Source organism: Linderina pennispora (genome assembly GCF_002104995.1).
Source record: "Linderina pennispora strain ATCC 12442 chromosome Unknown DL89scaffold_9, whole genome shotgun sequence".
NCBI classification, from domain to species: Eukaryota; Fungi; Kickxellomycota; class Kickxellomycetes; order Kickxellales; family Kickxellaceae; genus Linderina; species Linderina pennispora.
The window spans coordinates 199,140-215,335 of NW_024468257.1; the positions used below are offsets into that span (position 1 = coordinate 199,140).

Below are 16,196 nucleotides of genomic sequence, written 5' to 3' on the forward strand. Positions count from 1 at the left end.
TCAGCATCCTAAAAAATTTCAGTTGATACACAATTAATATGCTTCTACTGAGATAGAGGCTGCGTCCCGAGAAATCAACTGAAATTTTTCAGGATGCCGAAGGGGGTTTCGGAGAAGCGTCTTTTCTTATATTTTTGTTTATTAGTTAATCTAGTTGCTAAAATCTTTTTGGCCATCACTAAACATTCTGATTTTTAAAATATTTTTCAACTACTAGTAATTGATTTGTTATTTAATACTTGGTTATTCTGATACAAGATATTAAGTTTCTTTAAACTTTCTTATTTGTGAATGGCCTCCATAGGTATGTAATCAAGGTATGTTTTATATCATCATATATACACTGATCCGTATGTCACATCCCCTTCTACTAAGGAAGCAATAGCCTTAGCTGTATAGAGATACACTACTCTAAACTCAGAATCTACTTTTTCTGATTATCTTAGAATCTAGGTTTCTTCCTAATATTCAATGAATAGAGTATATTCACAGAATAGAGTATGGAGGTCATTCACAATCACTAAACTAAGTAAAAAATAATTAGAAATTGTAAAACTTTTTGTTCTTTTGTTTTTTTTGAACTTCTCCGAAACCCCCTTCGGCATCCTGAAAAATTTCAGTTGATACACAATTAATATGCTTCTACTGAGATACAGGCTGGGTCACAAGAAATCAACTGAAATTTTTCAGGATGCCGAAGGGGGTTTCGGAGAAGCGTCTGTTCTTATATTTTTATTTATTAGTTAATCTAGTTGCTAAAATCTTTTTGGCCATCACTAAACATTCTGATTTTTAAAATATTTTTCAACTACTAGTAATTGATTTGTTATTTAATACTTGGTTATTCTGATACAAGATATTAAGTTTCTTTAAACTTTCTTATTTGTGAATGGCCTCCTTAAGAGTACATCTTAACTCCCTTTTGGGACTTGAGTTAAAGAATAGAGATAATATGCCTGATATATCTGATGCAAGATATACTAGTAATGGCATTGAACAGCAAGGATTTGTTCAGCAATCTGATATCTTTATGGATTCATGTGTTGTTGAGATTCCTGACTCATATACTCTAATGGATCAACTTCACAATATTACTCCTTTTGATAGATTGCATAGAGTATTTGGTGATGGTTATAGTTTTAAATACATAAGATGCAGCACAAGTGTGACAAATGGTAATGTCTCTGTGTATAAAGTATCTGCTCCAAATGTTGCAATAGCTGATCCTGCACTAACTGATATCTTTCTTAGGATGCATCAAGAACATGTATTTCTTCAAAACTATGATATTACTATGGATTGTCTAAATATTTCTTCTAGAGCTATTGTTAAGGAATTTCTTCTTGATAATGGAATCAGTAGCAAAGATATTCTTGATGATGAAAATAAAGTTGGAGCAAACTGTATTAGCTGGTTTACTGAAGAAGATGAGATAAGAATAAGGAACAAGTTGTATAATAAATTTGTTCAACTCTTAGAAAGTGGTGAAGTTCGCAATCAACTTACTTCTAAGCTATCAGAGCTAGTGATGCCAACTTCTCAACAGTTTGGTGAAACACTTGTTGCTTGTAGGAATGAAGGATTAATGAGACTTGAGCTTACTGTTCACTCTCCTGAGTTGAAGGAAGTAGAATGGAACACAAACTTAATTGTCAATACTCTTGAGTTTCTTCATAACTGCAGGACATTTGCAACATCTTATGAAAAGCAATGGATGGCACTAGTTGATCAGATTCATAACAAACATACATTGTGTATTTACTTCCATAAAGAACATTCTCTTGGTTACTGCCATTGGTTCAATAAAACAACTAAGGAGATCAGTCAGAAATGGTTAGCTATTTAATAATTATTAATATTTTTTATTGTTTTCTTGTTCAGATGCCAAATATGGTGCTTCTACGAAACCCCCTTCGGCATCCTGAAAAATTTCAGTTGATTTCTCGGGACGCAGCCTGTATCTCAGTAGAAGCATATTAATTGTGTATCAACTGAAATTTTTCAGGATGCCGAAGGGGGTTTCGTAGAAGCACCATATTTGGCATCTTTGTTTGTTTGTTAATCTAGTTGCTAGAATCTTTTTGGCCATTGCTAAACATTCTGTTTTTTAAAATATTTATCTACTGTTAGTAATTGATTTCTTATTTGTTAATTGGTTATTCTGTTAACAGATATTTAGTTTCTTTAAACTTTTATATTTATGAATGGCCTCCTTAAGAGTACATCTTAACTCCCTTTTGGGACTTGAGTTGAAGAATAGAGATAATATGCCTGATATATCTGATGCAAGATATACTAGTAATGGCATTGAACAGCAAGGATTTATTCAGCATTCTGATATGGAGGCCATTCACAAATATAAATAGTTAAAGAAACTAAATAACTATTATCAGAATAACCAATTAACAAATAAGAAATCAATTACTAGCAGTAGATAAATATTTTAAAATACAGAATGTTTAGTAGTGGCCAAAAAGATTCTAGCAACTAGATTAACAAATAAACAAAGATGCCAAATATGGTGCTTCTACGAAACCCCCTTCGGCATCCTGAAAAATTTCAGTTGATTTCTTGGGACACAGCCTCTATCTCAGTAGAAGCATATTAATTGTGTATCAACTGAAATTTTTCAGGATGCCGAAGGGGGTTTCGTAGAAGCACCATATTTGGCATCAGAACAAGAAAACAATAAAAATATTAATAATTATGAAATAGCTAACCAATTCTGACTGATCTCCTATCTTTATGGATTCATGTGTTGTTGAGATACCTGAATCATATGCTCTTATAGATCAGATTAACAATATTACTCCTTTTGATAGATTGCATAGAGTTTTTGGTGATGGATACAGATTTAAGTATATGAAGTGCATGGTAAGTGTGAGAAATGGTAAAGTCTCTGTTTACAAAGTATCTGCTCCAAATGTTGCAATAGCTGATCCTGCACTAACTGATATCTTTCTTAGGATGCATCAGGAACATGTATTTCTTCTAAACTATGATATTACAATGGATTGTCTAAACATATCTTCTAGGGCTGTGATTAAGGAATTTCTTCTTGATACTGGAATCAGTAGCAATGATATTCTTGATGATGAAGATAAAGTTGGAGCAAACTGTATTAGCTGGTTTACTGATGAAGATGAAATAAGAATTAGGAACAAGTTGTACAATAAATTTGTTCAACTTCTAGAAAGTGGTGAGGTTCGCAATCAACTTACTTCTAAGCTATCAGAGCTAGTAATGCCAACTTCTCAGCAATTTGGTGAAACACTTGTTGCTTGTAGGAATGAAGGATTAATGAGGCTTGAGCTTACTGTTCACTCTCCTGAGTTGAAAGAAGTAGAATGGAACACAAACTTAATTGCTAGTACACTGGAGTTTCTTAGTGATTGTAGGACATTTGCAACATCTTATGAAAAGCAATGGATGGCACTAGTTGATCAGATTCATAACAAACATACATTGTGTATTTACTTTCATAAAGAACATGCTCTTGCTTACTGCCATTGGTTCAATAGGATAACTAAGAAGAAACAAGGAATAGCTAAAAAGTTGAAAGAGAATGAAGATATGATGACTGTTGTTTCTAATCTTACATTTAATGGACACCCAACTCTTCTTCTTACATATGCTACCAGTAGTGGTCCTCTTGAATCTGAAGTTGTTCTGAGAAGAGATATCACAAACATCACTATTGTTCCTAGTCAGAAAAATTCTTTCTGGCCTGTTGTTTCAAGAGAAAGGCAACAACACACATTTGCTGAAATGGGACTTGTTAACTATCGTGGAATGCATATTGATTGGTTAACAGCTCAGCAAGCAAGAGAGAAAGTTTGTCTCTCAACTCTCTCAAGTATTAGTGAGGATACCGATGACCTAGGAATAGATAATCTTATTGCTGATATTAGCAACATTGAACTTGATGATCTAGAACCCACATATATAAGAGAAAATACTGATCTTAGGCCAGCTAGATATAAAGTTGCTTATAACATACTTCATGTTGGAGATGAGTTCCTAGTTAGTCATTATTTCTTATATACTTTTAGAGGGTTGCTATTCTATTATCTAGATATCTATATGATTCACAATGAAGTAGTTAGCAGTACTCACACTCATATCAAAATACAAGCAAGTAGTCCATTTGGAGAATATATTGCTTCTATTATTGGTGAACCAAGTCAAGAAGTGGTACTTAAAGTAACTAGAATTCATAATCGTATTATCCATACTGAGAGGATCTAGTTTTAAAATGGGCAGTTAGCAACCATTACCTCCATATCTGCACAACTGTAGTTGCATACATCAAACACATGCTTAATACTAACACCCCTATCTTCTGAAACATTCCTGATCCAAGCTCTGATATATACTGTTAATTTTCTGCTCATATTGAAATTTTTGCTAAGTAGTTGGACTAGCTTTTCTCTCTCTTCCTCATCTAGCTCAGCAAGTCGAGTGTTGAAGAATTTGTAGAATGGGCCCATTGCAATAAATGACAACTTTTAAATTTATGAGTGCCTCACAATGATGAATCATCAATTACAAGAACTCAGAGAAAAGGAGTATCACAAACTGTACACAAACAAATGGAAGTTTCTGAATGATGACTGGGTAATTCTAAAACATACAAAATATCACAGAAGTGAAGTTCGTGAAGTAAGAGAAATTAAACTAATAAAGGACACACTTCTTAAACATCTAGGGATGATTCCTGTTTTCTTCTTTCTGAATGTTTTGTTTGGTTGCACTCATTATCCATGTCCTTATAGAAGTGTAGAGAAAGGACTGCTCATCATATACCAACTTGTAGAAGGATTGTCTATCAATGAAATGGAAAGATTCATTCCTAGGAGTAGCTATCAAGCTATTCACAATATGTTCTATATTTCTGAAATGAAAGATTTGAATAAGAAGCTAACATACTATCTGCAAACAATGTTTTCAACTCCAGAACTACGAGTCTTTGCAGCAAAGATACAGAATCCTCAAGGGTTTAAACATGTAACACTAATGTTAGATGGCCATGACTCCAGAGCACTACACAATGGAGCATATAAACCAGATCTCTATTCATTCAAATTGAAAAAATCAGGATATCGCACACAACTATGCATTGATGTGAATGGAATGGTTCTACTTGTTTCACCAACTGAAGACTGTAGAGATCACCCAGACTCAAGAATGATTAAGAACATGGGGTTGCTGAAGAATATATCACCTATTGATTGCATTGTGCTTGATGGTGGCTATCCACAAAGTATTTTGGAAGAGATGACTGAGGAAGAAGAGCAGGATACTTTTGGACTGCATAACTTTTGTTTACCAGTAAGAAAGCAGAGAGGAACAGGCTTATCAGAAACAGAAGCTGAATACAATTCCCATCTTGGATCATTCCGTTCAATGGTAGAAAATACATTTGGAGAACTAGGCAATACATTCAAAAGGCTGTCAAACAGGGAGATTGTTAGAGTAAAGAATAGGAATGTTTACAATGTGCAAATGAAGTTATGCTGCTTACTCTATAATATGAAGAAGATACTAGCAAACAGTGATGTACATATTGATCATCATCACTCACTCTGGGTTATGAGCAACTTTGATTACCCTGATACACATGATAAGTCAACACAAGTAGAACCAATACATACTTTGCCCCAAAAAGCAGAGTTAGAAGCATCTATTGTTGAAATTCAAAATCGATTCCTTCAATCTAAAATTGATGATACATATGATTGCTTGGTGCATATTGATTAATTACAGATGGAGTATTAATGACTTGATGACTTGAATTTGATGTTTTAAAATGGCACAGTTTGATTCTTTCTAAAAATGATTCTATATATATTTGCTTGGTGCATATCTATTAATTACAGATGGGATTCTAACAACTTGATGAATTTATTATGATTTTTTAAAATGGCATAGTTTGATTCTTTTTAAAATTGATGATATATATGATTACTTGGTATTAGATAAATAGTTATAAATAGGATGATAACGACTTGATGACTTGAACATGATGTTTTAAAATGGAACCTTTTGATTAAATCTAATTCTATAAGGAGATCAGTCAGAAATGGTTAGCTATTTAATAATTATTAATATTTTTATTGTTTTCTTGTTCAGATGCCAAATATGGTGCTTCTACGAAACCCCCTTCGGCATCCTGAAAAATTTCAGTTGATACACAATTAATATGCTTCTACTGAGATACAGGCTGCGTCCCGAGAAATCAACTGAAATTTTTCAGGATGCCGAAGGGGGTTTCGTAGAAGCACCATATTTGGCATCTTTGTTTGTTTGTTAATCTAGTTGCTAGAATCTTTTTGGCCATTGCTAAACATTCTGTTTTTTAAAATATTTATCTACTGTTAGTAATTGATTTCTTATTTGTTAATTGGTTATTCTGTTAACAGATATTTAGTTTCTTTAAACTTTTATATTTATGAATGGCCTCCATTATAATAAATGACAACTTTTAAATTTATTAGTACATCGCACAGATGAATCATCAATTACAAGAACTCAGAGAAAAGGAATATCATAAGCTCTACACAAATAAGTGGAAATTTCTGAATGATGACTGGGTAGTTCTTAAGCATACAAAATATCACAGAAGTGAAGTTCGTGAAGTAAGAGAAATCAAACTTATAAAAGATACACTTCTTAAACATCTAGGGATGATTCCTGTTTTCTTCTTTCTGAATGTTTTGTTTGGCTGCACTCATTATCCATGTCCTTACAGAAGTATAGAAAAAGGATTGCTTATCTTATACCAACTTGTAGAAGGATTGTCAATCAATGAAATGGAAAGATTCCTTCCAAGAAGTAGCTATCAAGTTATTCACAATATGTTCTACATTTCAGAAATGCAAGATTTGAATAAGAAGCTGATATTCTATCTGCAAACAATGTTTTCTACTCCAGAGCTACGACTACTTGCAGCAAAGATGCAGAATCCTCATGGGTTTAAACATGTAACACTAATGTTAGATGGCCATGACTCAAGAGCACTACATAATGGAGCATACAAACCAGGACTTTATTCCTTCAAGTTGAAGAAATCAGGATATCGTACACAAGTTTGCATTGATATAAATGGAATGGTTCTACTTGTTTCACCAACAGAAGACTGTAGAGATAATCCAGATTCAAGAATGATTAAAAACATGGGATTATTAAAGAGGATATCCCCTATAGATTGTATTGTGCTTGATGGTGGCTATCCACAGAGTGTTCTTCAAGAGATGACAGAAGAAGAAGAGCAGGAGGACTTTGGAATGCATAACTTTTGTTTGCCAATTAGAAAGCAGAGAGGGGTAAACTTACTAGAAGCAGAAGTAGAGTACAATTCCCATCTTGGATCATTCCGTTCAATGGTAGAAAACACATTTGGAGAACTAGGAACAACATTCAAAAGGTTGTCAAATAAGGAGATTGTTCGAGTAAAGAATAAGAATGTTTACAATGTGCAAATGAAACTGTGCTGTGTATTATATAATATGAAGAAAATACTAGCAAACAGTGATGTGCAAGTAGAACATCATCATACTCTCTGGGTTATGACAAACTTTGACTATCCTGAATCACACAATGAAAGATCAACACAAATGGAACCAACATATACTTTACCTCAAAAGGTTGAGTTTGAAGCATCAATGGTTGAACTACAAAATAGATTTCTACAATCTAAAATTGATGACAACTATGACTGCTTTGTAGATATGGGGTAACAACAGATATGATGCTAGCTACTTGATTTTAAAATAGCTAGTTCTTATCAATATTGTTCAATATGGAGGGTATTCACAACTGCTAAATTTGTAAAAGATAGTTAGAACTTTTAAAACTTTATTATCTAATGCACATTCTACTCCTTCTCTTGTAATTCTTATAATTGATTGTTCATGGGTGGTAAGATAAGATAGACAACTCTGGTTCATTATCAATTTTAGAAAATGCCATCATTCCATAATTTCCTTAAGAAACATATAGCTGATCTGAGTACTGAAGAAAGAGATATGCTAACTTTAGTGCTTATCCATGACTTTAACATGAGTGCTGGCTTAGCATTCCAAGTGCATAATTGGATCCAACTTAGTGGAACTTTTTATGAGATAAAGGTTGAACATATATATGAAGTGTGTCAAAATTCTCATAGATATATGGAGTGGATGGTAGCATATAATATGTTTTAAAATGGTAGTTATATAACTATGACCATTCTGTAGCCCTCACTTACAACTCTTAGATATATTTGTTGGTGTATTATTCCTTTCTATAGAGTAATTGCTTTTCTAAAAGAACTATCATCTGGTATCTAAATATGAGTTGGCTGTATATCTCTCCTATTAATATGAATATCTAAATAGTAGTAGGAATGTCCTCTGAATATACAGAGTGCATAATATATAACTACAAAACCATTACTAAAATAGAGAACAATATGAGCAACTCTTTACTAAAGGCTTAAGATCTAGATTCTCATATAAATATTGCCCTTATTTCATCTAGTATGGCATCTTCAATCACTGTTGTTAGTGCATTGATCTTTTGTTCACCTATAGAAACTACACCTCAGACATTTCTTATAGACAAATCATATTATTTGCTTATTTGAGTATTTTCTGTCTGGGGGTCATTCCTGGACTTGTAAATTTTAGTAAATTACAATTTTGTTAGATAGTTATTTGAATAATCGTTTTCAGAACTATTTTTTGCTACTAGATATTTTTGTAACAGATATTTATAATTGTTGTGTCCAGAATGTTTTTGTGTGTATAATTGATTTTAAAAATACAAATATTTTTTTTGCCATTTCACCCAAACCGCCATCGGCATCTTGGAAAAGTTTCAGTGAACATAATTTCAACCAGAAAGAAAAACCTTTGCATATTTGGGGTTAATTATCATTGGGCAACAAAAGTCAATATCTCAATAGATGTGGCTAAGCAACCACAAGGAAATTATGTTCACTGAAACTTTTCCAAGATGCCGATGGCGGTTTGGGTGAAATTTTTATTTCACTGAAATTGCCAATAGTTTAAACATGTATAAATAGTTGTTATGCAGATAACTAGCTCTGAATGACCTCCTCTATCTAACTAATATGCATCTGTTAATAGTAAACTAATCACATCTTATCAAAAGTGTGATATTGCTTAGATATAGGATATATAGACCAGAAGTAATTTCTCAGATTTAGAACAATAGATATATTATCATCAACTCTTCTAAGAACATTTACTGTATTAAGCATATTCTTATGTAACTTGTATATTTGATGTTTTAAAATAGCACAGTTTGATGCTTTCTAAAATTGATGACATATATGATTGCTTGGTGCATATCTATTAATTACAGATGGGATTCTAACAACTTGATGAATTTATTATGATTTTTTAAAATGGCATAATTTGATTCTTTTTAAAATTGATGATATATATGATTGCTTGGTATTAGAAAAATAGTTATAAATAGTATGATAACGACTTGATGACTAGAACATGATGTTTTAAAATGGCAGCATTTGGAGGTTATTCACAATCACTAGGAGGTCATTCACAATCACTAAACTAAGTAAAAAATAATTAGAAATTGTAAAACTTTTTGTTCTTTTGTTTTTTTTGAACTTCTCCGAAACCCCCTTCGGCATCCTGAAAAATTTCAGTTGATACACAATTAATATGCTTCTACTGAGATACAGGCTGGGTCACAAGAAATCAACTGAAATTTTTCAGGATGCCGAAGGGGGTTTCGGAGAAGCGTCTGTTCTTATATTTTTATTTATTAGTTAATCTAGTTGCTAAAATCTTTTTGGCCATCACTAAACATTCTGATTTTTAAAATATTTTTCAACTACTAGTAATTGATTTGTTATTTAATACTTGGTTATTCTGATACAAGATATTAAGTTTCTTTAAACTTTCTTATTTGTGAATGGCCTCCTATATTCATTAAGATATTTTAATCTCACTGTTACCTATAGTACATGTACTTTGTATAGTAAGTACAGGGGGTCATTCCTGGACTTGTAAATTTTAGATATTTGCAATTTACTTAGTTAGATATTTGATTAATCGTTTTCAGAACAGTTTTTTGCTACTAATTATTTTTATCATAGTTAATATTAATTATTGTGTCCAGAATGTTTCTGTGCTTATAATTGATTTTAAAAATACAAATATTTTTTTTGCCATTTCACCCAAACCGCCATCGGCATCTTGGAAAAGTTTCAGTGAACATAATTTCCTTGTGGTTGCTTAGCCACATCTATTGAGATATTGACTTTTGTTGCCCAATGATAATTAACCCCAAATATGCAAAGTTTTTCTTTCTGGTTGAAATTATGTTCACTGAAACTTTTCCAAGATGCCAATGGCAGTTTGGGTGAAATTTTTATTTCACTGAAATTCCCAATAGTTTCAATATGCACAAATAATTGTTGTGCAGATAACTATCTCTGAATGACCTCCACATCTGATTTGATCTATTGAATATTTGATCAGAAGGAGCTGCTTAAAGAGGGATTAAGAAAATTACAAAATATATGATTCATACTAAATTGCATACCATTAGGCACAGAGGTTACATATTGATATCTCATAGTATAGAGCAGGTAGCCACAGGAGGTCATTCACAATCACTAAACTAAGTAAAAAATAATTAGAAGTTGTAAAACTTTTTGTTCTTTTGTTTTTTTTGAACTTCTCCGAAACCCCCTTCGGCATCCTGAAAAATTTCAGTTGATACACAATTAATATGCTTCTACTGAGATACAGGCTGCGTCCCGAGAAATCAACTGAAATTTTTCAGGATGCCGAAGGGGGTTTCGGAGAAGCGTCTATTCTTATATTTTTGTTTATTAGTTAATCTAGTTGCTAAAATCTTTTTGGCCATCACTAAACATTCTGATTTTTAAAATATTTTTCAACTGCTAGTAATTGATTTGTTATTTAATACTTGGTTATTCTGATACAAGATATTAAGTTTCTTTAAACTTTCTTATTTGTGAATGGCCTCCTTAAGAGTACATCTTAACTCCCTTTTGGGACTTGAGTTGAAGAATAGAGATAATATGCCTGATATATCTGATGCAAGATATACTAGTAATGGCATTGAACAGCAAGGATTTGTTCAGCAATCTGATATCTTTATGGATTCATGTGTTGTTGAGATTCCTGACTCATATACTCTAATGGATCAACTTCACAATATTACTCCTTTTGATAGATTGCATAGAGTATTTGGTGATGGTTATAGTTTTAAATACATAAGATGCAGCACAAGTGTGACAAATGGTAATGTCTCTGTGTATAAAGTATCTGCTCCAAATGTTGCAATAGCTGATCCTGCACTAACTGATATCTTTCTTAGGATGCATCAAGAACATGTATTTCTTCAAAACTATGATATTACTATGGATTGTCTAAATATTTCTTCTAGAGCTATTGTTAAGGAATTTCTTCTTGATAATGGAATCAGTAGCAAAGATATTCTTGATGATGAAAATAAAGTTGGAGCAAACTGTATTAGCTGGTTTACTGAAGAAGATGAGATAAGAATAAGGAACAAGTTGTATAATAAATTTGTTCAACTCTTAGAAAGTGGTGAGGTTCATAATCAACTTACTTCTAAGCTATCAGAGCTAGTGATGCCAACTTCTCAACAGTTTGGTGAAACACTTGTTGCTTGTAGGAATGAAGGATTAATGAGACTTGAGCTTACTGTTCACTCTCCTGAGTTGAAGGAAGTAGAATGGAACACAAACTTAATTGTCAATACTCTTGAGTTTCTTCATAACTGCAGGACATTTGCAACATCTTATGAAAAGCAATGGATGGCACTAGTTGATCAGATTCATAACAAACATACATTGTGTATTTACTTCCATAAAGAACATTCTCTTGGTTACTGCCATTGGTTCAATAAAACAACTAAGAAGAAACAAGGAATAGCTAAAAAGTTGAAAAAGAATGAGGATATGATGACTGTTGTTTCTAATCTTACATTCAATGGACACCCAACTGTTCTTCTTACATATGCTACTAGTAGTGGTCCTCTTGAATCTGAAGTTGTTCTAAGAAGAGATAGTACAAACATCACTATTGTTCCTAGTCAGAGAAACTCCTTCTGGCCAGTTGCTTCAAGACAAAGACAACAACATACATTTGCTGAAATGGGACTTATTAACTATCGTGGAATACATATTGATTGGTTAACAGCTCAGCAAGCAAGAGAGAAAGTTAGGCTTTCAACTCTCTCAATTGTTAGTGATAATACTGATGGTTTAGGAATAGATGACCTTCTTGCAGATATTAGCAATATTGAACTTGATGATCTAGAACCTACATATTTAAGAGAAAATACTGATCTCAAGCCAGCTAGATATAAAGTTGCTTACAACATACTTCATGTTGGTGATGAGTTCTTAGTTAGTTATTACTTCCTATATACTTTTAGAGGATTACCTTTCTACTATCTAGATATTTCTATGATTCACAATGAAATAGTTAGTAGCACTCATACACTTATCAAAGTACTGGCAAGTAGTCCATTTGGTGAATGTATTGCTTCTGTTATTGGCCAACCAAATCAAGAAGTGGTGCTTAAAGTAACTAGAATTCATAATCGTATTATCCATACTGAGAGGATCTAGTTTTAAAATGGGCAGTTGGCAACCATTACTTCCATATCTGCACAACTGTAGTTGCATACATCAAACACATGCTTAATACTAACACCCCTATCTTCTGAAACATTCTTAATCCATGCTCTGATGTACACTGTTAATTTTCTGCTCATATTGAAATTTCTGCTAAGTAGTTGGACTAGCTTTTCTCTCTCTTCCTCATCTAGCTCAGAAAGTTGAGTGTTGAAGAACTTATAGAATGGGCCCATTATAATAAATGACAACTTTTAAATTTATTAGTACATCGCACAGATGAATCATCAATTACAAGAACTCAGAGAAAAGGAATATCATAAGCTCTACACAAATAAGTGGAAATTTCTGAATGATGACTGGGTAGTTCTTAAGCATACAAAATATCACAGAAGTGAAGTTCGTGAAGTAAGAGAAATCAAACTTATAAAAGATACACTTCTTAAACATCTAGGGATGATTCCTGTTTTCTTCTTTCTGAATGTTTTGTTTGGCTGCACTCATTATCCATGTCCTTACAGAAGTATAGAAAAAGGATTGCTTATCTTATACCAACTTGTAGAAGGATTGTCAATCAATGAAATGGAAAGATTCCTTCCAAGAAGCAGCTATCAAGTTATTCATAATATGTTCTACATTTCTGAAATGCAAGATTTGAATAAGAAGCTAACATTCTATCTGCAAACAATGTTTTCTACTCCAGAGCTACGACTACTTGCAGCAAAGATGCAGAATCCTCATAGGTTTAAACATGTAACACTAATGTTAGATGGCCATGACTCAAGAGCACTACACAATGGAGCATACAAACCAGGACTTTATTCCTTCAAGTTGAAGAAATCAGGATATCGTACACAAGTTTGCATTGATATAAATGGAATGGTTCTACTTGTTTCACCAACAGAAGACTGTAGAGATAATCCAGATTCAAGAATGATTAAAAACATGGGATTATTAAAGAGAATATCCCCTATAGATTGTATTGTGCTTGATGGTGGCTATCCACAGAGTGTTCTTCAAGAGATGACAGAGGAAGAAGAGCAGGAGGACTTTGGAATGCATAACTTTTGTTTGCCAATTAGAAAGCAGAGAGGGGTAAACTTACTAGAAGCAGAAGTAGAGTACAATTCCCATCTTGGATCATTCTGTTCTATGGTAGAAAACACATTTGGAGAACTAGGAACAACATTCAAAAGGTTGTCAAATAAGGAGATTGTTCGAGTAAAGAATAAGAATGTTTACAATGTGCAAATGAAACTGTGCTGTGTATTATATAATATGAAGAAAATACTAGCAAACAGTGATGTGCAAGTAGAACATCATCATACTCTCTGGGTTATGACAAACTTTGACTATCCTGAATCACACAATGAAAGATCAACACAAATGGAACCAACATATACTTTACCTCAAAAGGTTGAGTTTGAGGCATCAATGGTTGAACTACAAAATAGATTTCTACAATCTAAAATTGATGACAACTATGACTGCTTTGTAGATATGGGGTAACAACAGATATGATGCTAGCTACTTGATTTTAAAATAGCTAGTTCTTATCAATATTGTTCAATATGGAGGGTATTCATAACTGCTAAATTTAGTAAAAGATAGTTAGAACTTTTAAAACTTTATTATCTAATGCATATTCTACTCCTTCTCTTGTAATTCTTATAATTGATTGTTCATGGGTGGTAAGATAAGATACACAACTCTGGTTCATTATCAATTTTAGAAAATGCCATCATTCTATAACTTCCTTAAGAAACATATAGCTGATCTGAGTACTGAAGAAAGAGATATGCTAACTTTAGTGCTTATCCATGACTTTAACATGAGTGCTGGCTTAGCATTCCAAGTGCATAATTGGATCCAACTTAGTGGAACTTTTTATGAGATAAAGGTTGAACATATATATGAAGTGTGTCAAAATTCCCATAGATATATGGAGTGGATGGTGGCATATAATATGTTTTAAAATGGTAGTTATATAACTGTGACCATTCTGTAGCCCTCACTTACAACTCTTAGATATATTTGTTAGTGTATTATTCCTTTCTATAGAGTAATTGCTTTTCTAAAAGAACTATCATCTGGTATCTAAATATGAGTTGGCTGTATATCTCTCCTATTAATATGAATATCTAAATAGTAGTAGGAATGTCCTCTGAATATACAGAGGGGGTCATTCCTGGACTTGTAAATTTTAGTTATTTGCAATTTTGTTAGATAGATATTTGAATAATCGTTTTCAGAACTATTTTTTGCTACTAATTATTTTTTCTATAGTTATTATTTGTTATTGTGTCCAGAATGTTTTTGTGTGTATAATTGATTTTAAAAATACAAATATTTTTTTTGCCATTTCACCCAAACCGCCATCGGCATCTTGGAAAAGTTTCAGTGAACATAATTTCCTTGTGGTTGCTTAGCCACATCTATTGAGATATTGACTTTTGTTGCCCAATGATAATTAACCCCAAATATGCAAAGTTTTTCTTTCTGGTTGAAATTATGTTCACTGAAACTTTTCCAAGATGCCGATGGCGGTTTGGGTGAAATTTTTATTTCACTGAAATTGCTAATAGTTCCAGCATGCATAAATAGTTAATAGGCAGATAAGTATCTCTGTATAACCCCCTTATTGAAGATATTTCTATCATTGAGTAAAGTTTGTATAAAATTCCTATTTTAAAAGTTGCTTATGACATGTCTACATAGAAGTTCATTGACTCATCAATTTTAGCTTGAATCAGTCTATCTTGTAGTTCTCTCATTGAAGCTTCTAGTTCTACTTTTTGTGGTAAAGTACTTCCAACTTCAGCATGAGTTGATCTCTCCTGGTTGTTGCTTGGGTAGTCAAAGTTAGATAGAACCCAAAGTGTGTGGTGATGTTCAATAGGAACTTTACTAGCTGCTAGGATCTTCTTCATATTGTAGAGTAAGCAACAGAGTTTAAACTGCACATTGTACACAGTTGTGTTTCTAATTCTTACAACTTCTCTATTTGATAGTCTCTTAAATGTGTTACCTAGTTCTCCAAATGTGCTCTCAACCATTGATCTAAATGACCCAAGTTTGCTATTATATTCTAACTCTGCCTCACTTAAGTTGGTTCCTCTTGGCTTTCTAACTGGTAAGCAAAAGTTATGCATTCCAAAATTCTCATTCTCTTCTGCTTCTGTTAACTCCTCCAGAATACTTTGAGGATAACCACCATCTAAAACAACACAATCTACTGGAGAGATGTATTTCAATAGTGACATGTTCTTAATCATCTTAGAATCTGGGTGGTCTTTACACTCCTCAGTTGGTGAAACAAGGACAACCATTCCATTCAAATCAATGCAAACTTGTGTTCTATATCCTGACTTCTTCAACTTGAAGGAATAAAGATTTGGTTTGTATGCACCATTATGTAGTGCTCGTGAGTCATGTCCATCTAACATAAGAGTAATATGCTTAAACCCTTGTGGATTCTGAATCTTTGCTGAGATCACTCTTAGTTCTGGAGTAGAGAACATTGTGT

General features: G+C 32.8%; 4 protein-coding genes across 4 annotated transcripts; all 4 read left to right on the forward strand.

The window, feature by feature from the left end:
• Nucleotides 1–952: 952 nt before the first annotated feature.
• DL89DRAFT_258419 (uncharacterized protein) lies at nt 953–1,846 on the forward strand (the record flags this gene model as incomplete). The annotated part of the gene is made up of 1 exon (XM_040885607.1): nt 953–1,846. The coding sequence occupies one exon, from the start codon at nt 953–955 to the stop codon at nt 1,844–1,846; it is 894 nt and encodes a 297-aa protein (XP_040742325.1).
• Nucleotides 1,847–2,745: 899 nt separating this feature from the next.
• DL89DRAFT_318297 (uncharacterized protein) lies at nt 2,746–4,260 on the forward strand (the record flags this gene model as incomplete). Its single annotated transcript, XM_040891097.1, has 1 exon — nt 2,746–4,260. The coding sequence occupies one exon, from the start codon at nt 2,746–2,748 to the stop codon at nt 4,246–4,248; it is 1,503 nt and encodes a 500-aa protein (XP_040742326.1). The 3' UTR covers nt 4,249–4,260.
• Nucleotides 4,261–5,064: 804 nt separating this feature from the next.
• Nucleotides 5,065–5,760, forward strand: DL89DRAFT_318301 (uncharacterized protein; the record flags this gene model as incomplete). Its single annotated transcript, XM_040891098.1, has 2 exons — nt 5,065–5,409; nt 5,512–5,760. The coding sequence occupies exons 1-2, from the start codon at nt 5,134–5,136 to the stop codon at nt 5,758–5,760; spliced, it is 525 nt and encodes a 174-aa protein (XP_040742327.1). The 5' UTR covers nt 5,065–5,133.
• A 5,323-nt stretch (nt 5,761–11,083) lies between these two features.
• On the forward strand, nt 11,084–12,664 carry DL89DRAFT_258423 (uncharacterized protein; the record flags this gene model as incomplete). Its single annotated transcript, XM_040885608.1, has 1 exon — nt 11,084–12,664. The coding sequence occupies one exon, from the start codon at nt 11,084–11,086 to the stop codon at nt 12,662–12,664; it is 1,581 nt and encodes a 526-aa protein (XP_040742328.1).
• Nucleotides 12,665–16,196: the final 3,532 nt, after the last annotated feature.